Source organism: Juglans microcarpa x Juglans regia, chromosome 4D (assembly GCF_004785595.1).
Source record: "Juglans microcarpa x Juglans regia isolate MS1-56 chromosome 4D, Jm3101_v1.0, whole genome shotgun sequence".
Lineage (NCBI taxonomy): Eukaryota > Viridiplantae > Streptophyta > Magnoliopsida > Fagales > Juglandaceae > Juglans > Juglans microcarpa x Juglans regia.
The window spans coordinates 25,921,165-25,943,877 of NC_054600.1; the positions used below are offsets into that span (position 1 = coordinate 25,921,165).

At 35.1% G+C, this 22,713-nt stretch overlaps 1 protein-coding gene, 3 long non-coding RNA genes and 1 pseudogene across 4 annotated transcripts; 2 read left to right on the plus strand and 3 right to left on the minus strand.

Annotated features, from left to right (window-relative positions):
* The first annotated feature begins 609 nt into the window (after positions 1–609).
* On the plus strand, positions 610–2,947 carry LOC121259977 (probable inorganic phosphate transporter 1-8). The gene is given in 3 exon segments (XM_041161819.1): positions 610–1,128; positions 1,131–1,350; positions 1,780–2,947. Coding segments are annotated over 3 exon segments (1,605 nt in total). The 5' UTR covers positions 610–647; the 3' UTR covers positions 2,684–2,947.
* Positions 2,948–9,264: 6,317 nt separating this feature from the next.
* LOC121260045 lies at positions 9,265–9,489 on the minus strand. Its single transcript, XR_005939676.1, has 2 exons — positions 9,405–9,489; positions 9,265–9,321 (listed from the first exon to the last, which is right to left on the minus strand). It is a non-coding gene; the product is annotated as an uncharacterized LOC121260045 (long non-coding RNA).
* Positions 9,490–11,096: 1,607 nt separating this feature from the next.
* Positions 11,097–11,821, minus strand: LOC121260042. The gene is made up of 2 exons (XR_005939673.1): positions 11,745–11,821; positions 11,097–11,294 (listed from the first exon to the last, which is right to left on the minus strand). It is a non-coding gene; the product is annotated as an uncharacterized LOC121260042 (long non-coding RNA).
* Positions 11,822–13,313: 1,492 nt separating this feature from the next.
* Positions 13,314–15,209, minus strand: LOC121260043. Its single transcript, XR_005939674.1, has 3 exons — positions 15,063–15,209; positions 14,891–14,959; positions 13,314–14,086 (listed from the first exon to the last, which is right to left on the minus strand). It is a non-coding gene; the product is annotated as an uncharacterized LOC121260043 (long non-coding RNA).
* A 3,903-nt stretch (positions 15,210–19,112) lies between these two features.
* LOC121260245 lies at positions 19,113–22,236 on the plus strand (annotated as a pseudogene).
* Positions 22,237–22,713: the final 477 nt, after the last annotated feature.

Below are 22,713 nucleotides of genomic sequence, written 5' to 3' on the forward strand. Positions count from 1 at the left end.
TTCTAAAAGACATGACTAATTGGTCTCCAAAATTTTTATCAGAAAAAATTAAAATTTAAAGGTTTTTCAGGATTATAACAAGTTAACAACGCAAACGAAAATAAAATGAAATAAAAAATTAAAAATATACCCTCAAAACCCAAATTCTGAAATTCATATCATAACAATAAAGAGGAAACATGGGTTCGGTGCGCGCAGTTTGATCTGTTTCTTCTGCCCCTGGCACCAAAACTACGATTCAAAACATTATTAAATATTCATTAAACATTATGAATATTTAATTTTTTAAATATTTAAATGTATTGATTTATTTTTTAATTTTTTAAAAATATTTAAATCTATTCAAAAATGTAAATAAAAAAAATTAAAAAGAATTTTGAAAAGCAATAAACGGTAAAATTGAGCAGAGTAGCCCGACTTAAACATTATTAGAAAAAAAAAACATTATTAAATATGGCAACATGGTTTTTCGATCCGCATCTTCATGGAATCATCGACACAGAGAGTCAATAATCCATATAGATGTGTATATATATATATATATATATATATATAGATTCAACTCCAAACCGACGATGCATTTTTCTTCTTATATATGTAGACAGTCTAGTTAAGCCCGTTGAGCTTTTTTGTTAAAATCTCCAACAATGGCGTTAAAAGTTCTGTCTGCGCTCGACACTGCGAGAACTCAGTTGTACCATTTCAAGGCGATCATCATAGCCGGCATGGGCCTCTTCACCGACTCCTTGGACCTCTTCTGCATCCCTCTGATCATGAACCACATCGGACGGGTGCACTACGAGAACGAGGTCGAGTCCGACGTCGAGAAGTACAGGGTCCCCCCCGCCGTGGCCTCGACCATGGTGGCCATCGCTCTTCTGGGAACAGCAATCGGGCAACTGGTCTTCGGTAGGCTCGGCGACCTAGTCGGGAGGCGCCGCGTGTACGGGCTCGAGTTGACGATCATGGTGCTCAGCTCCATCGGATGCGGGTTCTCCTTCTGCACGACGAAGAGCTGCGTGCTGGTTAGTCTGGGGCTGTTCAGGTTCGCTCTGGGGCTGGGGATCGGTGGGGACTATCCCCTGTCGGCGACCATCATGTCGGAGTTCGCGAACAAGAAGACACGTGGAGCTTCATAGCGGCCGTGTTCTCAATGCAGGGATTTGGGATTTTGGCCGCTTCGACGGTCATGATAGTGGTGTGTGCCATATTTGACCGTGCATCCAATATATTGCCGGAAGATCGAACGCCGCGAGACGCCGATATTGCATGGAGGATAATACTGATGCTGGGTGCGGTTCCCGCTGCTTTTACTTTTTACTGGAGTATGTCCATGCCTGTAACTGCCAGGTACATCAATTAATTAATTAATTAATTAGTTGTCATTTATATTTCATTTTATGTTTTTGTTTTCGTCCAAACTGTTATTATCAACAGAATTATGCCAATTTATAAGATAATATATAATTTTTTTTTATCAGAACATTCCTCTTTATATATATATATATTTCTCTCATATCCCAGAATAATCATAACGCACTAAAATCTCACAATTTTAGCAGTAGAATTAGCAAAGTTTAAAAATGCCAAAGTTTGAGAGTTATTCAACTTGAGCAAAGTACAATAAGTTATAAGAAGAGAAATGTTCAACGGCTCGTGACCTGTTTGACATGTTTTGCTTCAAGATTGAAAAGGGGTCGGGATATGGAGACTCAGATATTATTTAAATCAATGGATAATTGGTAATCTCTTCCAGTTATGTATTTGTTTATCTCCCAGATATACAGCTTTGGTGGAGCAGAATGTGCATCAAGCAGCCAGGGACATGGAGAAAGTGTTGGAAATTTCAATGAATGAGATTTTCGAAGAGAACCCACCGCTCCCAACTCCACCACCATATCCCCTCTTCTCCAAGCAATTCTTTCGTCGCCATGGCCGTGATTTAATGGCTTGCTCCTTGTCATGGTTTCTTCTGGACATTGTTTTCTACAGCAGCAACCTCTTCCAGTCTCAGATATACGAACACCATCTCCCCAGAAAGAAAGATGTTAATGCCTATAGAGATGCTTTTGATGTTGCAAAACTCCAAGCAATCATCGCAATCTGTTCCACCATTCCAGGATACTGGTTCACCGTCTATTTCATTGATATCATTGGAAGAGTCAGAATCCATGCAATGGGTTTTTTCTGCATGGCATTGGTTTATTTAGCAATTGGGATACCCTATGAGAAACACTGGAGGAACGACGCAAATGCAGGTTTCATGATCCTCTATGGCCTCACCTTTTTCTTCGCAAATTTCGGACCAAACACAACTACCTTTATAGTCCCCGCGGAGCTTTTCCCAGCAAGATTTAGATCCACCTGTCGTGGAATTTCTGGGGCTGCAGGGAAGCTGGGGGCGATTATTGGTTCTGTTGGATTTTTGTGGGCTTCACATGACCAAAAAGAGCATGGTTATCCTCGAGCAATTGGAATGACTCCCTCATTGATAATACTTTCCGGAGTTTGTCTTGTGGGATTGGTGGTGACATTGCTTTCCACACGTGAGACAATGGGAAGATCATTAGAGGAGAACGAGAACGATGATGATCTTATAAATGAGATGCCTTTGGGCAGATCTCATTCGGGTACAAGTTTTCGGTCACATGAAGCTCTGAACGAAGCTACTCATGTTGCCTAGAGAGCAAGAAGCTTTAACTGGGGTGTGTGTTTTATCATTGTACGCCAAAAAGTAAAAAAAAAAAAAACGTTCGTTAGGACTCTCTATCATCTGTCATGGTAAAATGATTTGTGTGAAAGGAGCTATAGCTAGCTGAAGTGCTAGAAACTCTCTTTAGAATCGAGCTTCCTGACTGGAGAAAACCTGTTGTTTTGTGTGCAGACAGGAAATTCATGTATACCATCTGGAGTTCCTCGGCCAATGAAATCACTTCGTACGTTTGTGAAACCAATAGTCATTGAATAATTTTAGAACTGTTATGTGCCAATGAATGTCCACCAAGAGATGTAAGCGCGCAAGAGATCAAGATCCTTATCACATATGATCACAGATTAATCTAAATGATACAATTTATCAATGTTGATATATATGAGCTCTCATACTATGATATCTTTCCTGCAGCCTGACTACTCTATTTATAGCAAGTGAATTAAAATCCACACAGATTTTATAATTCTAAAAAAGAGAGATGGTTTGACTTATATTGTTCAAGACAGACTATCCAAAGCCCAATAAGTAAACGATTAAATAATGCATCAAAATAAAATCAAGTCTTTCGCTGTTCCTTCTTTTACTAGTTTTTAGCCAGATTGGGTTATTAGAAGGCATTCTGTTCAGTCCCCAAAGCTCTCCAGGCTTCCAAGGATTTCTATTCACTCTTATATGGCCATTTTAGATTCCTCATTTTAGACCCCACGAATCCTTCAAAATGATGTAACCCAAACTCTTTGATGCTAAGGGCCATCAGATATGCCCTGCAAAGTCATAATTATCTCTTCTATTCTGATACCAAGTTGCCGAATGTGGAGGAGAAAAATCCACTAGTCTATAAATTGGGCCCAGCCCATCAAGATATCACTAGGGACAAAAGAAGCGGACAAGAGAGATATAGGGGCTATGAATGTCAGAGGGAGATAAGAAGAGATCAAGGAGAGCAAGTCAAACATGCCAATAGGACAAGTCATATCAAGGCAGGGAGTTTCAGAGCATGCCAGAAAGAAAGTAGGCCAAAGAAGGAAGCTGACACACACAACAAATGGATATATATATATATATAAAGCATACAGCCAGATGAAAAGAGATAGACTAATGAACGACTTCTACTTCTCAAAGGGACCGAGCTCTCCTTTAATAAGATCTTCTTCTTCAAGCAATCCCTCAAGGAAGACATCGCCCACAACAAGAAGAGCTTTAACCTTCTATATACTGTGAGATATGAGGATCCGTGAGTGATTGTAAACTGATATATTATATTGGATACTTTTCTCCCCAAACCCCCGTGGACGTAGACATATTGTCGAACCACGTAAATCTTGGTATCATCTATTTTTACTTTCACAGCACTTATTTTCCATTCACTGTCATGGATGTACAAAACGCCACCGTACAGCCACACCAGAAGACTGCCGGAGGCTCCAAATAATTCACATCGCGGCACCAGGGGTGTGGATTTGCCCAAGCCCGCGAAACATGACATCAACATTGACATTGTTCAACCGTGTTTGAGAGTTGAGGAGCTACAATGCTGCCATGATTGACTGGTGCTACAGTTACTGACTGGATTATTTGGGATGGTATATATATATATATATATATATATATATATAGAGAGAGAGAGAGAGAGAGAGAGAGAGAGAGAGAGAGAGAGAGAGAGAGATTTTGCATGAGTTCCTGAATTGGACTATTTGGAATGGTAATCAAAGCTGCAACTGATTCCAAATTTAGAGCATAATTGTATGGGATATCATGATTTCTCCTAAAATATAAAATAAAATTAAAATGATTCAAAAATTCAATAAGAAATTAATTACAACGTAAACATAATAAACGTAGAATTTTTCATCAAAAAATTCATGCTAAAAACTTAAAATCATGATCATTTATACATATGCTCATGGCATGCATGACTTATCATAAATTATTTGACTTATCATACTTATCTCACTGACCAACACACTTAACCTTAAATGTGAAGTTCTGCATCGGCCCCAGATCCTATGGCCACAAGGGGAACCGCTAATAGTATTCTACACTACAAGAAATTTAATTTTTAGGGACGAAATTTATTTGGGACAAATGAAATTTCTTCCCTAAAAGTAATTATTGTTACATTTCGTCTAAAAAAATGTCTGAGTTTTTAAATTCCTTCGAACAGATAAATATCCATTTAAACAAGATATTTTGGAACGAATAAAATCGTCTCAAAAAAGCAAAACCGTTCGGATGGAAAAAAATAGATTCGAACAGGGAATTAATGTATGTTCGAATAGTATATAATCTGTTTGAATAATAATCTTGACGGGAAATTAATTTATTTTTCCAGGGAAAAGTTTATAACCATTAGAACTTTAATTTATTTATTCGAACGGACTAGATTTGGTGGGAAAATGTGGCGGCAAGGTTGCTTTACCGTTTGAACAAAAAAAATATCGTTCGAACTAGTTCAAACACCATATTTATTCATTCAAACGACTAATTTAGTTGGAAATTATGTAAAAATTGTTTCTCATAATTGATTTGTGCGTATATTTTTTCTATTACAGTAATAAATATTTTTTCTATTAATTTTTTATCATTTTCAAAGTATAAAAATATTATATATTATGATTTACGGTGAGTTAAAATTTGATATTATATATTATGATTTCAAAATTTGATAGTGATTTGTTTTATGTTACATTTATATAAATATAACTTTAAAGATAGTGTCATTTTTTATATTATCACGAACGGTAAGTAAAATGAAAAAAATAAATAAGGTAGCAAACACGAAAAAAAAACCATACATTAATTACATCTCAAATATATAATGTTCAATACAACATAAAAAAATAAACTAATAACTAAAACTATCTACTTGTTAACTAGATCAAAATCCTCTTGTAACATTTTAATGCGTTCATCAAGATCCCTAAATTTCTCTATGATGGGCTTAACGAACTCCATAAATAGAGCTCGTACTTGATCAAAAGTAGCTTTAAGAGGCTGTCTCTCAACACCGACATTACAACTAGAAGTTGGATCGGTTTGTGTGCCACTAGGTTGTTCTGGTGCAATCTTTCGCAAGTGCCCCTTACTCTTGCTGAATGTGATCTTGTTAGGGGTCCCATCTGTGGTGACCTCTGCTCAGTCCCCGACATTGTAACCCCCGATCGGAGTAGAATGTTAGATATCAGCAGTGCAAATGGTAAACTACCTCAACTGGAATAGTGTGACTCCGATCGAATGTGGAGGAAGAAATACAATGACAGATCAATGGGGTCCCCTCGTGCTATTCGCAACAAAAATCTGGCTCGATCGATCCCGAAAACAGTCTTGTGTTTTGTTGGATCGATGTTATACCTAACAATCAAATTAAGCATTCTGAAAAATGTTATATAGTCGGCATGTTGGATCATCATCAACATCATATTTAAGGGGCCTAGGACGTTGTGTAAAGCCATCATCAACATCATCATCATCATCTCGAGCCAGATTGAATGACAACAAGACTAAGGAATTGAAGGAAGCAACACTTGAGATAAAACGATTGATGTCCAAGGAAAAAGAGTTGCTGACCCGATTAGATCAAGCAACGAATTTAGAGGCGAGATTAGAAGAGAGGCTGCAGTTGAATAACTAAAAAATGTTTGAACAATTCCAGTCAATGATGTCCTAAAATTCTATGCCACCACCACAATCTTAAAATTTATTTTTTCTTTAATTGTCTTTATATTATGATATTCTAAAATATTTGAACAATTGATATTTGAATTACAATTTGTGTAATATTAGAATGATATTATTAATTAAATTCTGTTATGTATGATTAATACTGTTTGAACGGTAAATAACCAGTTCGAACAGTAAATAACCATTTATAAATTCATTTGAACAAAAACAGACCCATTCGAACGACAACTAAGAAATACAGTTCGTACGACCATTCGAACAATCGAACAACATTAATATGCAAAACCATGTTCGAACGGATATAATTTCTGAAAATAAAATGTCTGTTCAAACGGACAAAATTTATGTTTAAATACAAGTACCATGCATTTAATTGGTCATCATATAAAACTTATATTATCTTACACTTGATCATAAGAAAGCTTACATAATTTGATCATAAAAAGCTTACGTATCTTATGCACATGAGATTCATGACATAATATATCTATAATTATAATTTATGAATCTAAATAAGATGCAGAATGACATGATCGTGTGCTATGCTGGATGACATGTTTGCATAAATCGTGACATACGTGGTATGTAAAAATGGCTATCAAGAATTGGCTGTAATAATAATTTATCTAAGCTAACATATGATGATCCTAATTTGTGATCAAATTACTTACCTCGCTGCGATGCTTTCTGAATCTCACTTCGTAACTCGTCACGGCCTATACGAAGTATTTAAACGTCACTAAATCTATCTAAGAAAATGTGTCCTAATATCCTACTTAATTAAATTCATATCGTATAAAATAATCTAATAAATATTCTGTTTAACACGAAAATAAATGAATGATGACATTTTAAATTATTTAAATCATATCATAATTTAGTACAATATTTTGACTATTTTAAATTCTAGTAAAATACGTTGTGAAAGCCTCAATTCTTAAATAGGTTTACTTTCTTATAATTAACATAATTATTCGATTTTACAAGAAATCTAATAAACACTAATATCATTTAAAGATCCTTAACATATTTCTTCATTTTCACTTCACAATTTAGTAACATAATTATAACAAAATCTATCAAAGTAAATAGCAGAATTTTGTTTAATAAAATAGACTTAATCAGATTAAAGCGTTCAAAATAAAATTAAACACTTACTATTTATTACTGAAATTTAAATACTAATATAATATCTAATCTTTCAAATATTGTTAAATATATATTGTTATCTAAAATTATAAAATAGCTGACTAAATATTTAGTTCATAAAATAGATTTATATTAAAATTCTTGAAGACTATTACTATAGTTTAATCATGATTTAATACTTAATAACATATTTTAAACCACTTATGTATTTTAGGTAAAACTAAGTTTATGGGAAACTATATTTATTTAATTAAAACCAAGCTCATGTAAAACATAATATAATGAAGTTTTTCTAAAAATATAATCTAGCTCAAGGTAAAATACACATTTAACGCCTCATTTGTTTTCATAACCATTCTTTCTTTCCTTTTTTTTTTTTTTTTTTAAATATGTCGGGGAACTTCTCCAAGGCAGGGCCCTTCGGACTCACCCCTGCAAAGTAAACCTCGGTCCCGTGCAGTTTTCTCAACCATTCTCGTCTCACCTCATTTAATAATTACAACTTTCATAAATTCTCACACAAGATAAAATAAACAATTAAAATTTTTTTAATCTTAAAATAAAAATAATATTAAAAAATATATTATAACAATATTTTATCAAATTTTAAATTTTTATCTCAACTCATTTCATTTTATCTCTTCTTATTTGTAAAAAATTCACCTAACATAAACCCAACTTAAAACACAATTTCAATTAAAGACCAAGCCCAGCCCAACGATAAAGGCCCATGTAAATCACAGGCTGATAGAATCAATCCCAACCTAAAATACAAGGCCCACGTAAAAACCACAAATCAACATAAAGTATTCTTTCAAAAGAAACGTATTCTGTTTGGCAATTAACTAAGGGCATCATTGTAATTACCTTAGAAAAACCTACCCTTCTCTTGTAACCGACTGCTCCGTTTGATAGTCTACAATTTTTCTAAAAACAAAGCAAGTATCTTGAAGGAACAAAGGCTGAGCGACATATCCTTATTGAGGCATGCGACGGGGACGGTGGCCAAGGCAAGAACCATGGCGGCGCTACTGGGCTTCCCACATGTGGGGTGGAGGATCTTTGAGGAAAGAGAGAGAGAAGTTGTTTTGTGTGGTTAATAGAGGTAGCGCTGGGGTAAAGGGATGAGTAAGGGGACCTTGGCGTGGGCTTACCACCACTACAAGAAATTAGGTCTTTTTCATCGCTTAAAATCGTCGCAAATACTCTCAATAATCGCTACATTTCATCATTTGCGGCGATGTTTAATTTGCTGCATTTTTGAATAAATAAAAATGCCATTTTTGACAAATTTCAGTGACTAGAAAAAATTGTCGCAAAAACTACTATTTGTAGCGATTTTCTTCGTCGCAATTGTCTAAAAAATTGACAGAAATAACCTTTCTGTTTACCATCAAAATCGTTGTAAAAAGTCATTTCCGGCAATATAATTCGTCGCAAAATGTTAAAAAAGCGCCGCAAATAGCTCATTATTTTTTGTAACGATTTTTAATTATCAATGCGATTATTTATTTCCAGCGGATACTTTTCGCCGCAAATAATATTTTCCGGCGACATTATATCGCCGAAAATGTATTTATGCGATGAAAAATTATTTTCGAGGAATTTTACTCGCCGGAAAATATTATTCAGAAAATTAAAAAAAAAAGCACAAAAAGAGAAAAAATATAATATACATCCAAATTATATGTTCTTGCAAAAAAAAAAAAAAATTACACAAATGGGAAACACAAAACTAGACTTACAAATAATCTAAAAACCAATGACTCTTCTCCAACCTAGGGAAATCATGTGAACAAAGATAAAAATTAAAGGAATATGTTAAAGTAGCAAAAGAAACAAAAGAAAAGAATGAGCTAACCCTCTTAGCTTTAAGAACTTGCTCCCTTCTGGTAGGTTCTATTCCTAATCCTGTGCATGAAACTAGGACAAAGTCTGTTTCTTACCCAGTCTGCATACATCAGTTATCATATTAAAAAACTGAAAATATAGCTATAAGTCATTCTCCAAATATGAAGCTAGCACAAAAAGCTCTCATTGCAACTAATTCTTTTGAGAGATTTCACAAATATAGCTAAACACATCCTCAACTCATGACAAATGGTATAAAAGCCAGCTTAATAACTCCATGTGGCTTAGGGTGCACACAATGATCATTCAACATATGATCCACTAAGCATACATCCAACCTCCAAGCCTCTAGGGAAGCAAAATGAAAGAAGATCTTTGTATTGAGAGGCAGCTCCTTTTCTAGAGGGTACTTACCCAACACCCTGCATTGACATATATTAACTTAGAAACTGGAAGCATAAAGGAAAAAAATGGAACTTTGATTATCTACTTTGGTGAACAACTAATATTCCCATCAACAAATCTATAGGGCACCATTTTCTGCATAATTCAATAAATTAAGGACATTCATTCAATAATTAAGCCACACGTAATGTTATAACAGATTCGAGCACACTACTATCATTCAAATAAGTACTAAGTTCTGCTCCTCTATTTAAGCATGATGCTAGGCAGCTAATGGTAGGACAGACAATTACCTTAATGTTATAGTCATCTCTCAGTAATTTGCTGCAAAAGATGTTGGTTTTGATTCTGCATATGATGAATTCTACATATCATCATATGCTTGTCCAATTGACTGAAGAAAAATCAGAACAATAATTATATCAATTTCATGATTGTTAATGGCCTTGTTGAACACCACATTAGATAACATAATTTTTTTTTGATAAGTGAAAAAAAAAAACAGAAAACTAGCCTCAATTTCATATAAGTAAGCCCCATTTTCTTCATTTTTGGATTTTAGAACATCACTTATCCTAGAGGTATTCCTAATCAAAGATGTAAACAATACACTTGGTAAGAACTTTTACGCCATTATCGAGTTTAAACAATCACCACCTAATGCTTCAATATCAGCCTGCAGGTTAATATAAAGCACCATAGATCATTATGATGCTAAATGATAAAAAAAAAATTCATTAAGTCTTCACACAGAATACCAACCAGGCTTAGTAAACTTAGAAATATACAGGAGAACTAAACTCAACAAGAGAATGGGAAAACTCCTGAATCTAGTCCCCAAAAAGTATACGAAAAATATGCTTGATATAATCATCCAATCAAAGGGCTATATTTGAGATCTTTGAAATTGAAGGTTAAGTTTGATCCCTAAAAGATCAACAACCTTAACATTCTAATATCAGCTCATGGTATTCTTCACAACAAAGCTACATTCCAAGCCTTTCCAATTGACAATATATCGATACCCAACCAGTGCACCATCCCATACATCCCTAAATGAAGTTGAAAGGGAAAAACCAACTAATAGGTAGAGCTTCCCAGAAAAACCAACAAACCAATCAACAACTTCTTAAGCTTAGTACAATTGCAGCTGTCTGCGCACTCAAGCAGATTCATAGAAGCCACTTGAATTGAAAATAAACATTAAAAATCATCTCAGATCAACAGTAGCATCAGGTTAAAATAAAATTTTTCAACATGTTCTGTCAAAGTAAATCAAACCTTTTGGAAGCTTCTAATTTCTGCCTCAGCCTAACAATCTCAGCTTTTGCTGTAGCAAGCCTTTGTTGGGATATGGCCTCAGCTTCATTTGCAATCTTGACTCGCAATTCCAAGTTGCTCTCATCAAGAGAGGATTTCAAAGTTTGAACTTGGGCCCAAGCCTTATATTCTTAGTCTCTGGCTTCCATGACATCCTTGCAGATCTTATAAACTTCTAAGAACAGGGACATCATAACACTAAACAAACTAATATATATCACATCATGTGAGCAACCATTAAAAATAATGGAATTGAATGTGCAAAACTTATTTATTTTTATGCAAAATTTAGTTGTAGCATCATATTGACACTACAGAACCAGAACCACATTATGTAGGTGTTATAAAAGAAGATAACAGCATCTTGCAATTTGTGGAACACCATTTATCCATCTAAGAGATTTGGTGGTTTATTTACGTTTAATTACGACAAAAAAGCACACACATTTATCCATTCAAATGTGATGATTGTAGAAAGATTCCTCTTGGCGCATTTAACAACTTTGGACAATACCCAATGGGCCTTTAACAAAGTATATCAAATTAGTAGTTTTTTTTTAAGGTAAAGATACCAATATCATTAGAAATGTGGACAAGGAAAAACAAAGTGTGCAGATTCTCTAACCTTGAATCAGTAAATTCACGTCTATACATTTCCAAAATCAACTTTAACTCCATATCACTTTCCTTCCAATGATGGACCTGCAAGTGAAAACAACCAAACATAATAAAGCCAAATTATTGATAGATTCACTATTTCAATGATAAAGAACATGCAAATTGGACCCTTTCTGAACAAAGATACGATCGATGACCAAGATGCATCCAATATATTTCTCAAGAAAAGAACTCTATTCATGGCATGCAGGCAGGCAGTGGGCGAGCATGTGTGTAACAGGAGATTGCATCAATACAGATAAAAGAACAGAAGGAAAATACATCAATGAAACACACAACCGGGCTTTATATTCTTTTTTTAACAAACCAGGAATATAACCACTTGAGCAGCAAAAAAATAAAAGAAAAAATAATAGAGCTGGAAACTCTGGATTGGCAGGGAACAAAGATCAGGAAAAATCAATTATCATTATATATTATATAATATATCAGGAGTTTGGTAAACCCCATTAATCAAAAACCTCTGTAGCAAGCCAACATTTTCATAAAAATCAACTAGAAAGACTATCAAAAATAAGAGCAGGCAATCATCAAATTAACAAGTCAACTAGTAACAGATCCATATGCAAAATGTTTTCATCGCACACGGTATACACATCTTTTAGGCTCCCAAATAAGGATAGAATCTAATCAAGTAAAAGATAACTAATTCCAAAATTTTCAATGACCATTTTTTTAATAATTGAGCATGAAAAGGGCTTAATGTTTAAATCAATCACAAGTATACCAGAGGTTCATCTCAATCATTTGGAAAATACTGTAACAAGTAGCCATAACAATGATATAAGAACAAATAAATAAGCCACGACTATAATAAGCCATCTGATGAGAATATTCTTCTTTTAGTCCAAGAGAACAAAAGACTCACAAAATCCAAGAAATGCCAAAAAGAGCATGACAACTGCAACAATGATAAGAGCCAGTCTTCTGCATAGCAGAATAGCAATAGCAGAGACAGATAATGGAGAAGGTTAGACCAAAAAGCACAAACCAAACGCAAGGGTTCCTCAGTCATTCATTAAAATAAATAAAAAATTATACAACTATGAGCTAGTACTAGTATGTAAAAATTTGGCATTTCCCAAAAATTATACAACAGTTCTAGGTACTCCTAAAATGGATTTGCTTTGCAAATACATACACATTTTCTCAGAGAAACCAGTATACAATTCACACTTTACAATGGGGGAGACTTTCACCTTGCAAATTGTAGTATTCAGCACTTAAAATGTAACTGACATACTACCATAGTAACACTAGCATGTTGATCTTTTTTTGTTTATGGTGTGTGTGTGTGTGTGTGTGTGTGTGTGTGTGTATTGATAAGTTTGTTATGGTTATTTCAGTACAACTTATAATTGAACAAACATAATCTATAAAATAAGAATTGAAATGATAAATTCTTTTCTTTGATTGATTAATAATAATTTTATTGATGGTAGAAAGTAGGCATAGCCCATGTAAGGAGAATTATTAAACAGTGGTAATGGTTGACAAGCCAAATGAGGCTCGATTGATGTATGAGAAGTTTCAATCTCACCCAAATGTGTAAGTAAGTAAGAACACAAGACAATTCATGTTCAGCTTTCAGGTAACTACTGATTTTCTGTCTGTATTTATGGGTGAAGAGTCAAAGTTACTGAAAGGTTTAAATCTAGCATGGCAATGTGAATAATGAAAGGTTCAAAGTTACTTATGTCAATGCCTAAGAATTATATTTTGTGTGGGCATTTTCTTTTCCTAATCATGGCAAGATTATAGTTTTTAAGTTTAAATTTCCCACCACCAATTAGAAATAGTTGTAGACATAATATGAGGATTTTCTAGAATTGATCACACATAACAAGGTATATTCATTTTTCTTCTTTCCTGTTTCTATCTAATAGTCATTGTCAAATTACAACTCTAACAGGCCATGGAGATGATGAAGTTCACAACAAGCACGCATTTTTAATCAAGAGCCTCTGTATTAGCATAAGGTTCAACCAAATGCACTCGAACAATGTCCACTTATCTTCAAAACTTACTGCGAGGTCGTACATCACAATATGAAAAATTGAAAAACCCCCCAAGGCATTCACAAACTGAAAAATCCATGTAAGCACACAAGAATTTGATGCAACATTTAAGGAAGCACAACCAAATGTTGCCTTACCTTCATTTTACAACTATAGGGATCTAAATAATTTAAGCAATTGTCATATATTAGTGTATCTAGTTTACCTTTGGACCATAGAGCTCGAGCAAGCACTTTTGTCTGCAGATCCTCACCTCTATTTGAAGGCAACGCTGATTTCAAAAAACTAACACATAAGTTATCTATTCTAAAAGATTGACTAGATATAACTTATAATCCGCAAAATGTATTTAAAAAAAATACAAAGCAGAACAACTTTTTGTATGGAGATCTCATAGCAGATAGTCTATGAATGCTTTATATATATATATATATATATATATATATATATATATATAGTAGTTTAATCTATCAATACTTGGAGAAAACTTCTGGAATTTTTTTTAAAAAGTAAATTGCATGTTGGTGGATCACAAAATGGAAAATAAAGCTGGTAAAAATATGTGAAAAAAGATGTAGCAGCAGGACCCAAATTTTAAACCAACCACCCCACCAACTTTTGAACCCTAAAGAAACTCAATTTCACCAATCCAGAACCACAACTCATATGCACAAAACAGACTCACAACACAGATGCACTAAAAAGACTCACAACTCAGATGCACAAAAAAAGAACCACAACTGTCTTCTGTACTAAAATGCCACATCACTAAAACAGAACCACATAACAGTCTCAGTTTGTAGTGTGTGCAGTCACAAAGGCTAGTAGAATGCACAAAACACAAGCTGAAGAGCACTTCTCTTTCTTTTATATTTTCTTTTATAAGTTTTACTAATTTGAAATATAAAATAGATGTTAAACACATGTAGAGCAACTGAAGGCATGAACCTTATTGTTAAAAAAAAGAAAAATGCACTAAACACAAAGAGCAATTACGATCTATGATGAGTGAATCTATGAGTGAAAAAATGAAGTGAGTGTTGCATGAGCAGAGGATAAATGGGAGGGAGATTACCGCTGTGAGAGATTCTCAGCAGCAAACCAAAATCACACAAAACGTAGGAAAAATCCCTAAAACCACGAACTGCACAAGTGAAATTTATTTCACAGAAATTTCATGGGAGTGGCATTAACTTGAAGTGAATGTGGGTGTGTTCGTGAGAAGTAGAGAAGGAGAAGGGCTTTACCACCGATCGGCAACTCAGAACTCCAAGAACTCCCACAAACGCTCACAGCACCAAACCCACAAGAAATCTACAGTTGAGAGAGAGAGAGAGAGTCTACTGTCAAGGCCTTGGGGTTCGAAGCGAGTAAGAGAGAGAGAGAGAGAGGAAGATGAGAACCGTGCGAGAGAGGAAGACAAGATGAGTCTGATTCGGGGGGTGGGGGGGAATAAAACATTTCGTGGGTTTTGCCGCCCCAGACCAAGTAGCGACGATTTTTAGCCCATTGCAAGATTTTTTTTTTTTTTTTTTTTTTGCGGCGAAACAAATCGCCGTAATATAGTTAAAAATCATTGTAAATTAGTCTAACTCCATTCAAATCATAAGTCGCAGTTAAAATGTCGCGACGAATTTCTTTTCGCTGTAAAATGTGACTTGTTGCAGCGATTTTATTTGCAACAAAATAAAAATCGCCGCAATAGGTTCTTTTTCTTGTAGTGCGCAACGGCACAAGGCTAAAGGAGAGTGAACCGGCAACACTTTATTTTCTTGATGGTTTCCGGCGAGGTGGTGGTCGAACCGAGCTTCGGCTTCATGGCTCCCTAACGGGAACTGCCGTGCGTGGGGATCTTTTGGTGCGGCGAAGTGGTGCTCTGGCTTCTAGTGCGTGGGGAGGTTCACGGTGGCTGCATGGCCTCGGCTTGCTTTGTACTATCCGCTAGCAGTTGGCGTGACGATGATTGTAGGTTTGCGTGAAGGAGCATCATGCGGTGGAGGAGAGAGGACGTGCGACGGTTGCTGGGTGAGATGTGGATTGAGGTGAGGCTTGACTATGGCAGGGCTGCTCGTTAGTGAGAGGCTTGCTACTTTGTTTTGATGAGCAAGAACATCAGAGACTTGTGTTCCACGTTGATGGTACATGTAGTGGATTTCACGTTGCTGTTTGGATGAGGTTCACGGCAGGGAGAGGTGCTCCTCCGTGGTGGGGTTTCATAATGACGTCGATCAGGCTGAGGGTTGCTCTATTTCGGTATCGTAAAACTGAGAACGTGGGCGAGGCTTGTGTAGTCCTACACTGACGTGGCTCTCGGTGGATAGATGTGGAGGCCGTTTCACGGTGGTGAGTATGAGTCTCTTGCCGTGATCATGAGGGAGAGGGAATTGGAGGTGCATTGTCGTGAGAGTGTAGTTGCTCGGTTTGTTATGGGTGAGAGGACGGTGCTGCATGATGATGGAGAGAGTGTTGCCGCGAGTATAACTGCGGCAGTTTTTGGTTAATTTCTAGAGAGGAAGGAGAGTTTTAAAAGAAAATGTTGGGTATTAAGAATTGAGAAGTGTTGAGAATGTTTGTGAATAGTAGTGAAAAAGTAATAATTAAATATTAAATAGTAGTAAAAAGTAATAAATAATAGAAAAGTAGGTAAAAAATAATAAAAAAATAAAAAATAATAGTAAAAATACTTGAGATACTCTCACTTGCCAAACAAGCCCTCAGTATATCCGCGAGGACAGTGAAAACGTGGGAGTTAAAAATATTTCACTATACTCAACCTAACAATGAATAAAAGTAACAATAGTAAGAATAATAATATAATATTAATAATAGTATAAAAACATTTGCATTCAATTTTTAATAATATTTTAATCAAGTTGTTAGATCCAACTAGAGAGACCATCAATAATTGCCCCCAGCCATTCCTACCCTTTTTTCTCGCTTAAGAAAAATATCGGAGAGAAAGGGAAAGCCACGACATCCAATAAGTTTGTCATCATAATTATTTTTAATTTATTTTATTTCATCTAATTATTATAATTTTTTTAGATTCACACACAAAATAAAATAACCAATTCAATTTTTTCAAATTTTAAAACAAAAATAATATTATAAAAAAATTCTAATAGTATTTTATTCAACTTTTAATTTTAATCTCAACTCATCTCATATATAAAAACAAACGAGGCCATCATATAGACGCAAAGCAACTACTACAAGAAATACGAGCTATAATAATATATAGAGTAAGTTTATACATCTGCCTCGTAGTTCTCCAACACCACACACCGGTGATATGGCATTTTTTTTTTCAAGTAAAACGTTTGTTTTACCTGAATGTCCTCCACCCAAATGCCATTTGAATTTTTCCCCTCCCTCGCATCACCCCTCTCCTGCGTTGCTGCTCTACCCTCCTTCGCCCAACTTGTACTTCGTTCATCACCGTGTTGTGCCACTGTCAACGCCGACCGACCAAACAAACTCCAATCGTCCGCCACCATCTCACAGGTGACATTTCTCTCTCTCAATGTACATGGTTGGATTATTTTTAGAGTTATTGTCATCAAGAACAGGCCTTGCAAGGTTCTCACTATTTTTCTTTTTTCTTTTTCTTTTTTTTTTTGTTTAATTTGAAGAATTCTTATATGGGCTTATGTTATTCTACCTGATATTTGGTGGGTTTGTTCTAGTCTAATGATATTTAGTGCTTTATCAGTTGTTGGGTACACGACAAATGTATCAAAGAACTCATTCTCTTTATGTAAGAATAAATTTCTGGTTAGCTAATAAACTTGTGGGCTTTTGGTTTAAATGAAGTGATCATGTGGGCTCGTTTCTAGAATCTTTTTCTTAAATCATAGATTTTTATGTCAAAATTTGGTAAAAACATATCTGAGCAGATTTGTACATGAGTCTTTGGGTCGTTAGTGACCATATTCGAGGCTTAAAGGAGATTCCTATGTCTACTTCATATCAAATGTGGTAATTGTGAATGGAGTCTTGAAGGTGTGAGCTTTGCATGTTGAACAAGTTTGATGGTTCAAGTCTTTTTGAAAGACACATGCGTATGACTTTTGTATATTATCTAGCTTAGTCTTTCATGTTTTATTCTTTCACATTTGAGATGGAAGTATTATTTAATAGTCAACCTTTTTTAAGTGTACATGATTTGAATTTACTAGTGGTGAGATAATCAGTTTTAACATTTCCTATTATCTGGGTTTCTAAAACTTCATTATGTGAATTAGGACCCCACCCCCCGCCCCCGCTCCACATATATAATTTTTTTTATTTATATATAAAAATAAATATATTGTATATAGATATATACAATTTATTAAATACTTAAAATTATATTCAAGTCATCGGATTGCCTTAGCCTCCTAGGCCAACCTTTATATAGGAGGCCAAGGTAATATAATAATCATTCTTAAGCAATGTGAGACTTACTACTAAGTCCCACATTTCTTAAAAATAACTATTGTATTGCCTTGGCCTCTTATATAAATATTGGTCTAGGAGGCCAAATCAATCCAAAATTTAACTCTAATGAGTTTAAGTTTTTTTTATATTTATAAATTTTAATTTATTATTTAAATTATATTATAATTTGAGTCTAAAAAAATATTTTTTTAAACACAATATAGTGGCCTAGGCGGGGGGCGGGGCGGATGGGGTGGGTACCCCTGCCTCGCACCATGCTGGTATCACCCCTAATTATAATAACGCAAACGAAAATAAAAATAAAATAAAATGAAATAAAAATGCCCAGATTCTAAAATTCATATCGTAACAGTTTGATTGCGCATATCAAATTATCTTATCTTATCTCATTTTATATAATTATTATAATTTTTTTAAATTTTAATTTTAAATATAATAAATAATTTAATTTTTTAAAATTTTAAAATAAAAAATATATTATAATAATATTTTATTTAAATTTCAAACCTCGTCTCATTTCATTCGGAGGAAACAAGGGTTCGGTGCGTTCTGTTTGATCTGTTTCTTCAGCCTGGCACCAAAGCTGCAATTCAAAACATTATTAAATATGGCAACATGGTTTTTCAATCCGCATCTTCTTGGAATCATCGACACAGAGAGTCAATAGTCCGGTCTTCGTCAGCCATCGCCGAAACTACAAGACTCCATCTTCTGCTAATTTGTTTCTGCGAACCCTACAATACATATAGATGTATATATATATATATATAGATTCAACCTCAAACCCACGATGCATTTTTCTTCTTATGTAGATGGTCTAGTTAAGCCCGTCGAGCTTTTTTCTAAAATCCCCAACAATGGCGTTAGAAGTTGTGTCTGCGTTCGACACTGCGAGAACTCAGTTGTACCATTTCAAGGCGATCATCATAACCGGCATGGGCCTCTTCATCGACTCCTACGACATCTTCTGCATCCCTCCGATCATGAACCTCATCGGACGGGTGTACTACGAGAAAGAGATCGAGTCCGACAACGAGTACAGAGTCCCCCCCCGCCGTGGCCTCGAACATGGTGGCCTCCAAAATGGTGGCCATCGCTCTCCTGGGAACAGCAATCGGGCAATTGGTCTTCGGTAGGCTCGGCGACCTAGTCGGGAGGCGACGCGTGTACGGGCTCGCGTTGACGTTCATGGTGCTCAGGTCCATCGGATGCAGGTTCTCCTTCTGCACGAGCAAGAGCTGCGTGCTGGTGACTCTGGGGCTGTTCAGGTTCGCTCTGGGGCTGGGGGTCGGTGGGGACAATCCCCTGTCGGCGACGATCATGTCAGAGTTCGCGAACAAGAAGACACGTGGAGCTTTCATAGCGGTCGTGTTCTCAATGCAGGGCTTTGGGATTTTGGCCGCTTCGACGGTCACGATGGTAGTGTGTGCCATATTTGACCGTAAATCCAATATATCGCCGGAATATCTGACGCCGCGAGACACCGATATTGCGTGGAGTATAATACTAATGCTGGGTGCGGTTCCCGCTGCTTTTACTTTTTACTGGCTTATGTCGATGCCTGAAACTGCCAGCTAAATTAATAGAAATGATTTGTAAAAAGCCACTCGACAAGTATTATGTAAATTCTTATGAAAATTAGATTTTATTTTAAAAAATATAAAAATATTATTCTTTATCGATTAACGTTTTTATATAAAATTTATGTATTTAAAATTTCTATCTGGCATTACTTTTAATTAATCAATTAATTGTCATTTATATATCATTTTATGTTTTTGTTTTCCTCCAAACTGTTATTATAAACAGAATTATTAGAAATATACAAGATAATATAATTTAATGCAATACATTAAATTTACTTATAACAAATAAAGTTTTATGCTCCATCAAATTATATCAAATTATAAAATAATATATAATATTTTTTTATCTAGACATTTCTCTTTATTTATATATATATATATATATTTCTGTCATATCCCGCCAGAATAATCATAACGCAGTAAAATCTCACACTTTTAGGAGTGAAATTAGCAAAGTTTAAAAATACCAAAGTTTGAGAGTTATTCAACTTGAGCAAAGAATAATATAATATTGTGAGATTAGATGAGATGATTTTAGAAAAAAATTAAATAAATAATATTGATAATGAACCTTTAGCCAGTTTTTCCATTGATTGATTAAAGAATTTCGAAAATTTTTATGTTGTCTTTTATTTCATTCTTAAGAAAAAAAGATGTTTCTTAATAGTTAAAGATAGATCTTAATTTAAATAAGTTACTGACTTGGATTTGTGAGAAATTATAGTTGAATAAAATATTTTTAGAATATTAGTTTTTAATATTATTATTGTTTTGAGATTTAAAAAATTTATAATGATAAGATGAGATGAGATGAGATGAGATGAAATTATTTCTATATACAAACGGATGTAATTAAGTTATACGAATAAGAATGTTGAGATAATAAATATTATTTTATAAACTTGCGTGGTCTGCCATGGAAAGGACAGATAAAGAGAGATCGCGTTGGAATTCTAGGGGATTCAAAATTTCAAATTCATATTAAGTGTAATGGGCAAAAAACTAATTAATCATGAGCTGAATGAAGAACAACACAACCTTAATTTTTATGTTAAGCCCATTTTAAAGTTTATAAGAAACATAGTTTTTTTCGTTTAATGTAGAAACATAGTTCGAAGTGGTGACTAGTAATCTTAGCAAAAATCACGGATGGTTATATATAGGTATCGGTGAAAAAATGAAATCAAACTAAAATGGTAAAGAAATTAGCGAGGGATTAATATCTACGGGACAAATCTATTTGCAGGTCAACGATGAATTTTCCACATATAATGCAATCACTCACCATGATTTAGATATTATTATAATTGTTGTTGAATTCACGCAGCTGAATCAATGTTCATCAAATTAAACTGTCGTTTGCATATATTGCCAATTGACATTTTTTGTTTCAAGATTGAAAAGGGGTCGGGATATGGAGACTCGGATATTAGTTAAATCAATGGATAATTGGTAATCGCTTCCAGTTATGTATTTGTTTATCTCCCAGATATACAGCTTTGGTGGAGCAGAATGTGCTTCAAGCAGCCAGGGACATGGAGAAAGTGTTGGAAATTTCAATGAATGAGATTTTCGAAGAGAACCCACCGCTCCCAACTCCACCACCATATCCCCTGATCTTCTCCAAGCAGTTCTTTCGTTGCCATAGCTGTGATTTAATGGCTTGCTCCTGGTCATGTTTTCTTCTGGGCTTTGTTTTCTACAGCAGCAACCTCTTCCAGTCTCAGATTTTCGAACACTATCTCCCCAGAAAAAAAGATGTGAATGCCTATAGAGATGCTTTTAATGTTGCAAAACTCCAAGCAATCGTCGCAATCTGTCTCACCATTCCAGGATACTGGTTCACCGTCTATTTCATTGATATCATTGGAAGAGTCAGAATCCAAGCAATGGGTTTTTTCTGCATGGCATTGGTTTATTTAGCAATTGGGATACCCTATGAGAAAAACTGGAGGAACGACGCAAATGCAGGTTTCATGATCCTCTATGGCCTCACCTTTTTCTTCGCAAATTTCGGACCAAACACAACGACCTTTATAGTCCCCGCGGAGCTTTTCCCAGCAAGATTTAGATCCACCTGTCATGGAATTTCTGGGGCTGCGGGGAAGCTGGGGCGATTATTGGTTCTGTTGGATTTTTGGGTGCTTCAAATGTCAAAAAAGAGCATGGTTATCCTCGAGCAATTGGAATGACTCCCTCATTGATAATACTTTCCGGAGTTTGTCTTGTGGGATTGGCGGTGACATTGCTTTTCACACGTGAGACAATGGGAAGATCATTGGAGGAGAACGAGAACGATGATCAACTTATAAATGAGCTGCCTTCGGGCAGATCTCTTTCAGGTACAAGTTGGCGGTCACATGAAGCTCTGAATGAAGCTGCTCATGTTGCCTAGAGAGCAAGAAGCTTCAACTGGGGTGTGTTTTATCATTGTATACCAAAAAAAAAAAAATCGTTCTTTAGGACTCTCTATCTTCTGTCATGGTAAAATGATTTGTGTGAAAGGAACTATAGCTAGTTGAAGTGCAAGAAACTCTCTCTAGAATCGAGCTTCCTCACTGGAGAAAACCTGTTATTTTGTGTGCAGATAGGAAATTCATGTATACAAATTAAAATTGTTACGTGCCAATGAATGTCCACCAAGAGCTGTAAGCAAGAGATCAAGATCCTTATCACAGAGATCACAGAATCTAAATGACATAATTTATCAATGTTGATATCTATGACCTCTCATACTATGATATCTTTTCAAGCAGCTTGACTACTCTACTTATGGCAAGTGAATTAGAATCCCCACAGATTTTATAATTCCAAAAAAGGGAGATGGTTCGACTCATATCCTGGACCAAAGATCGAAAGGGCCAGAAATCAC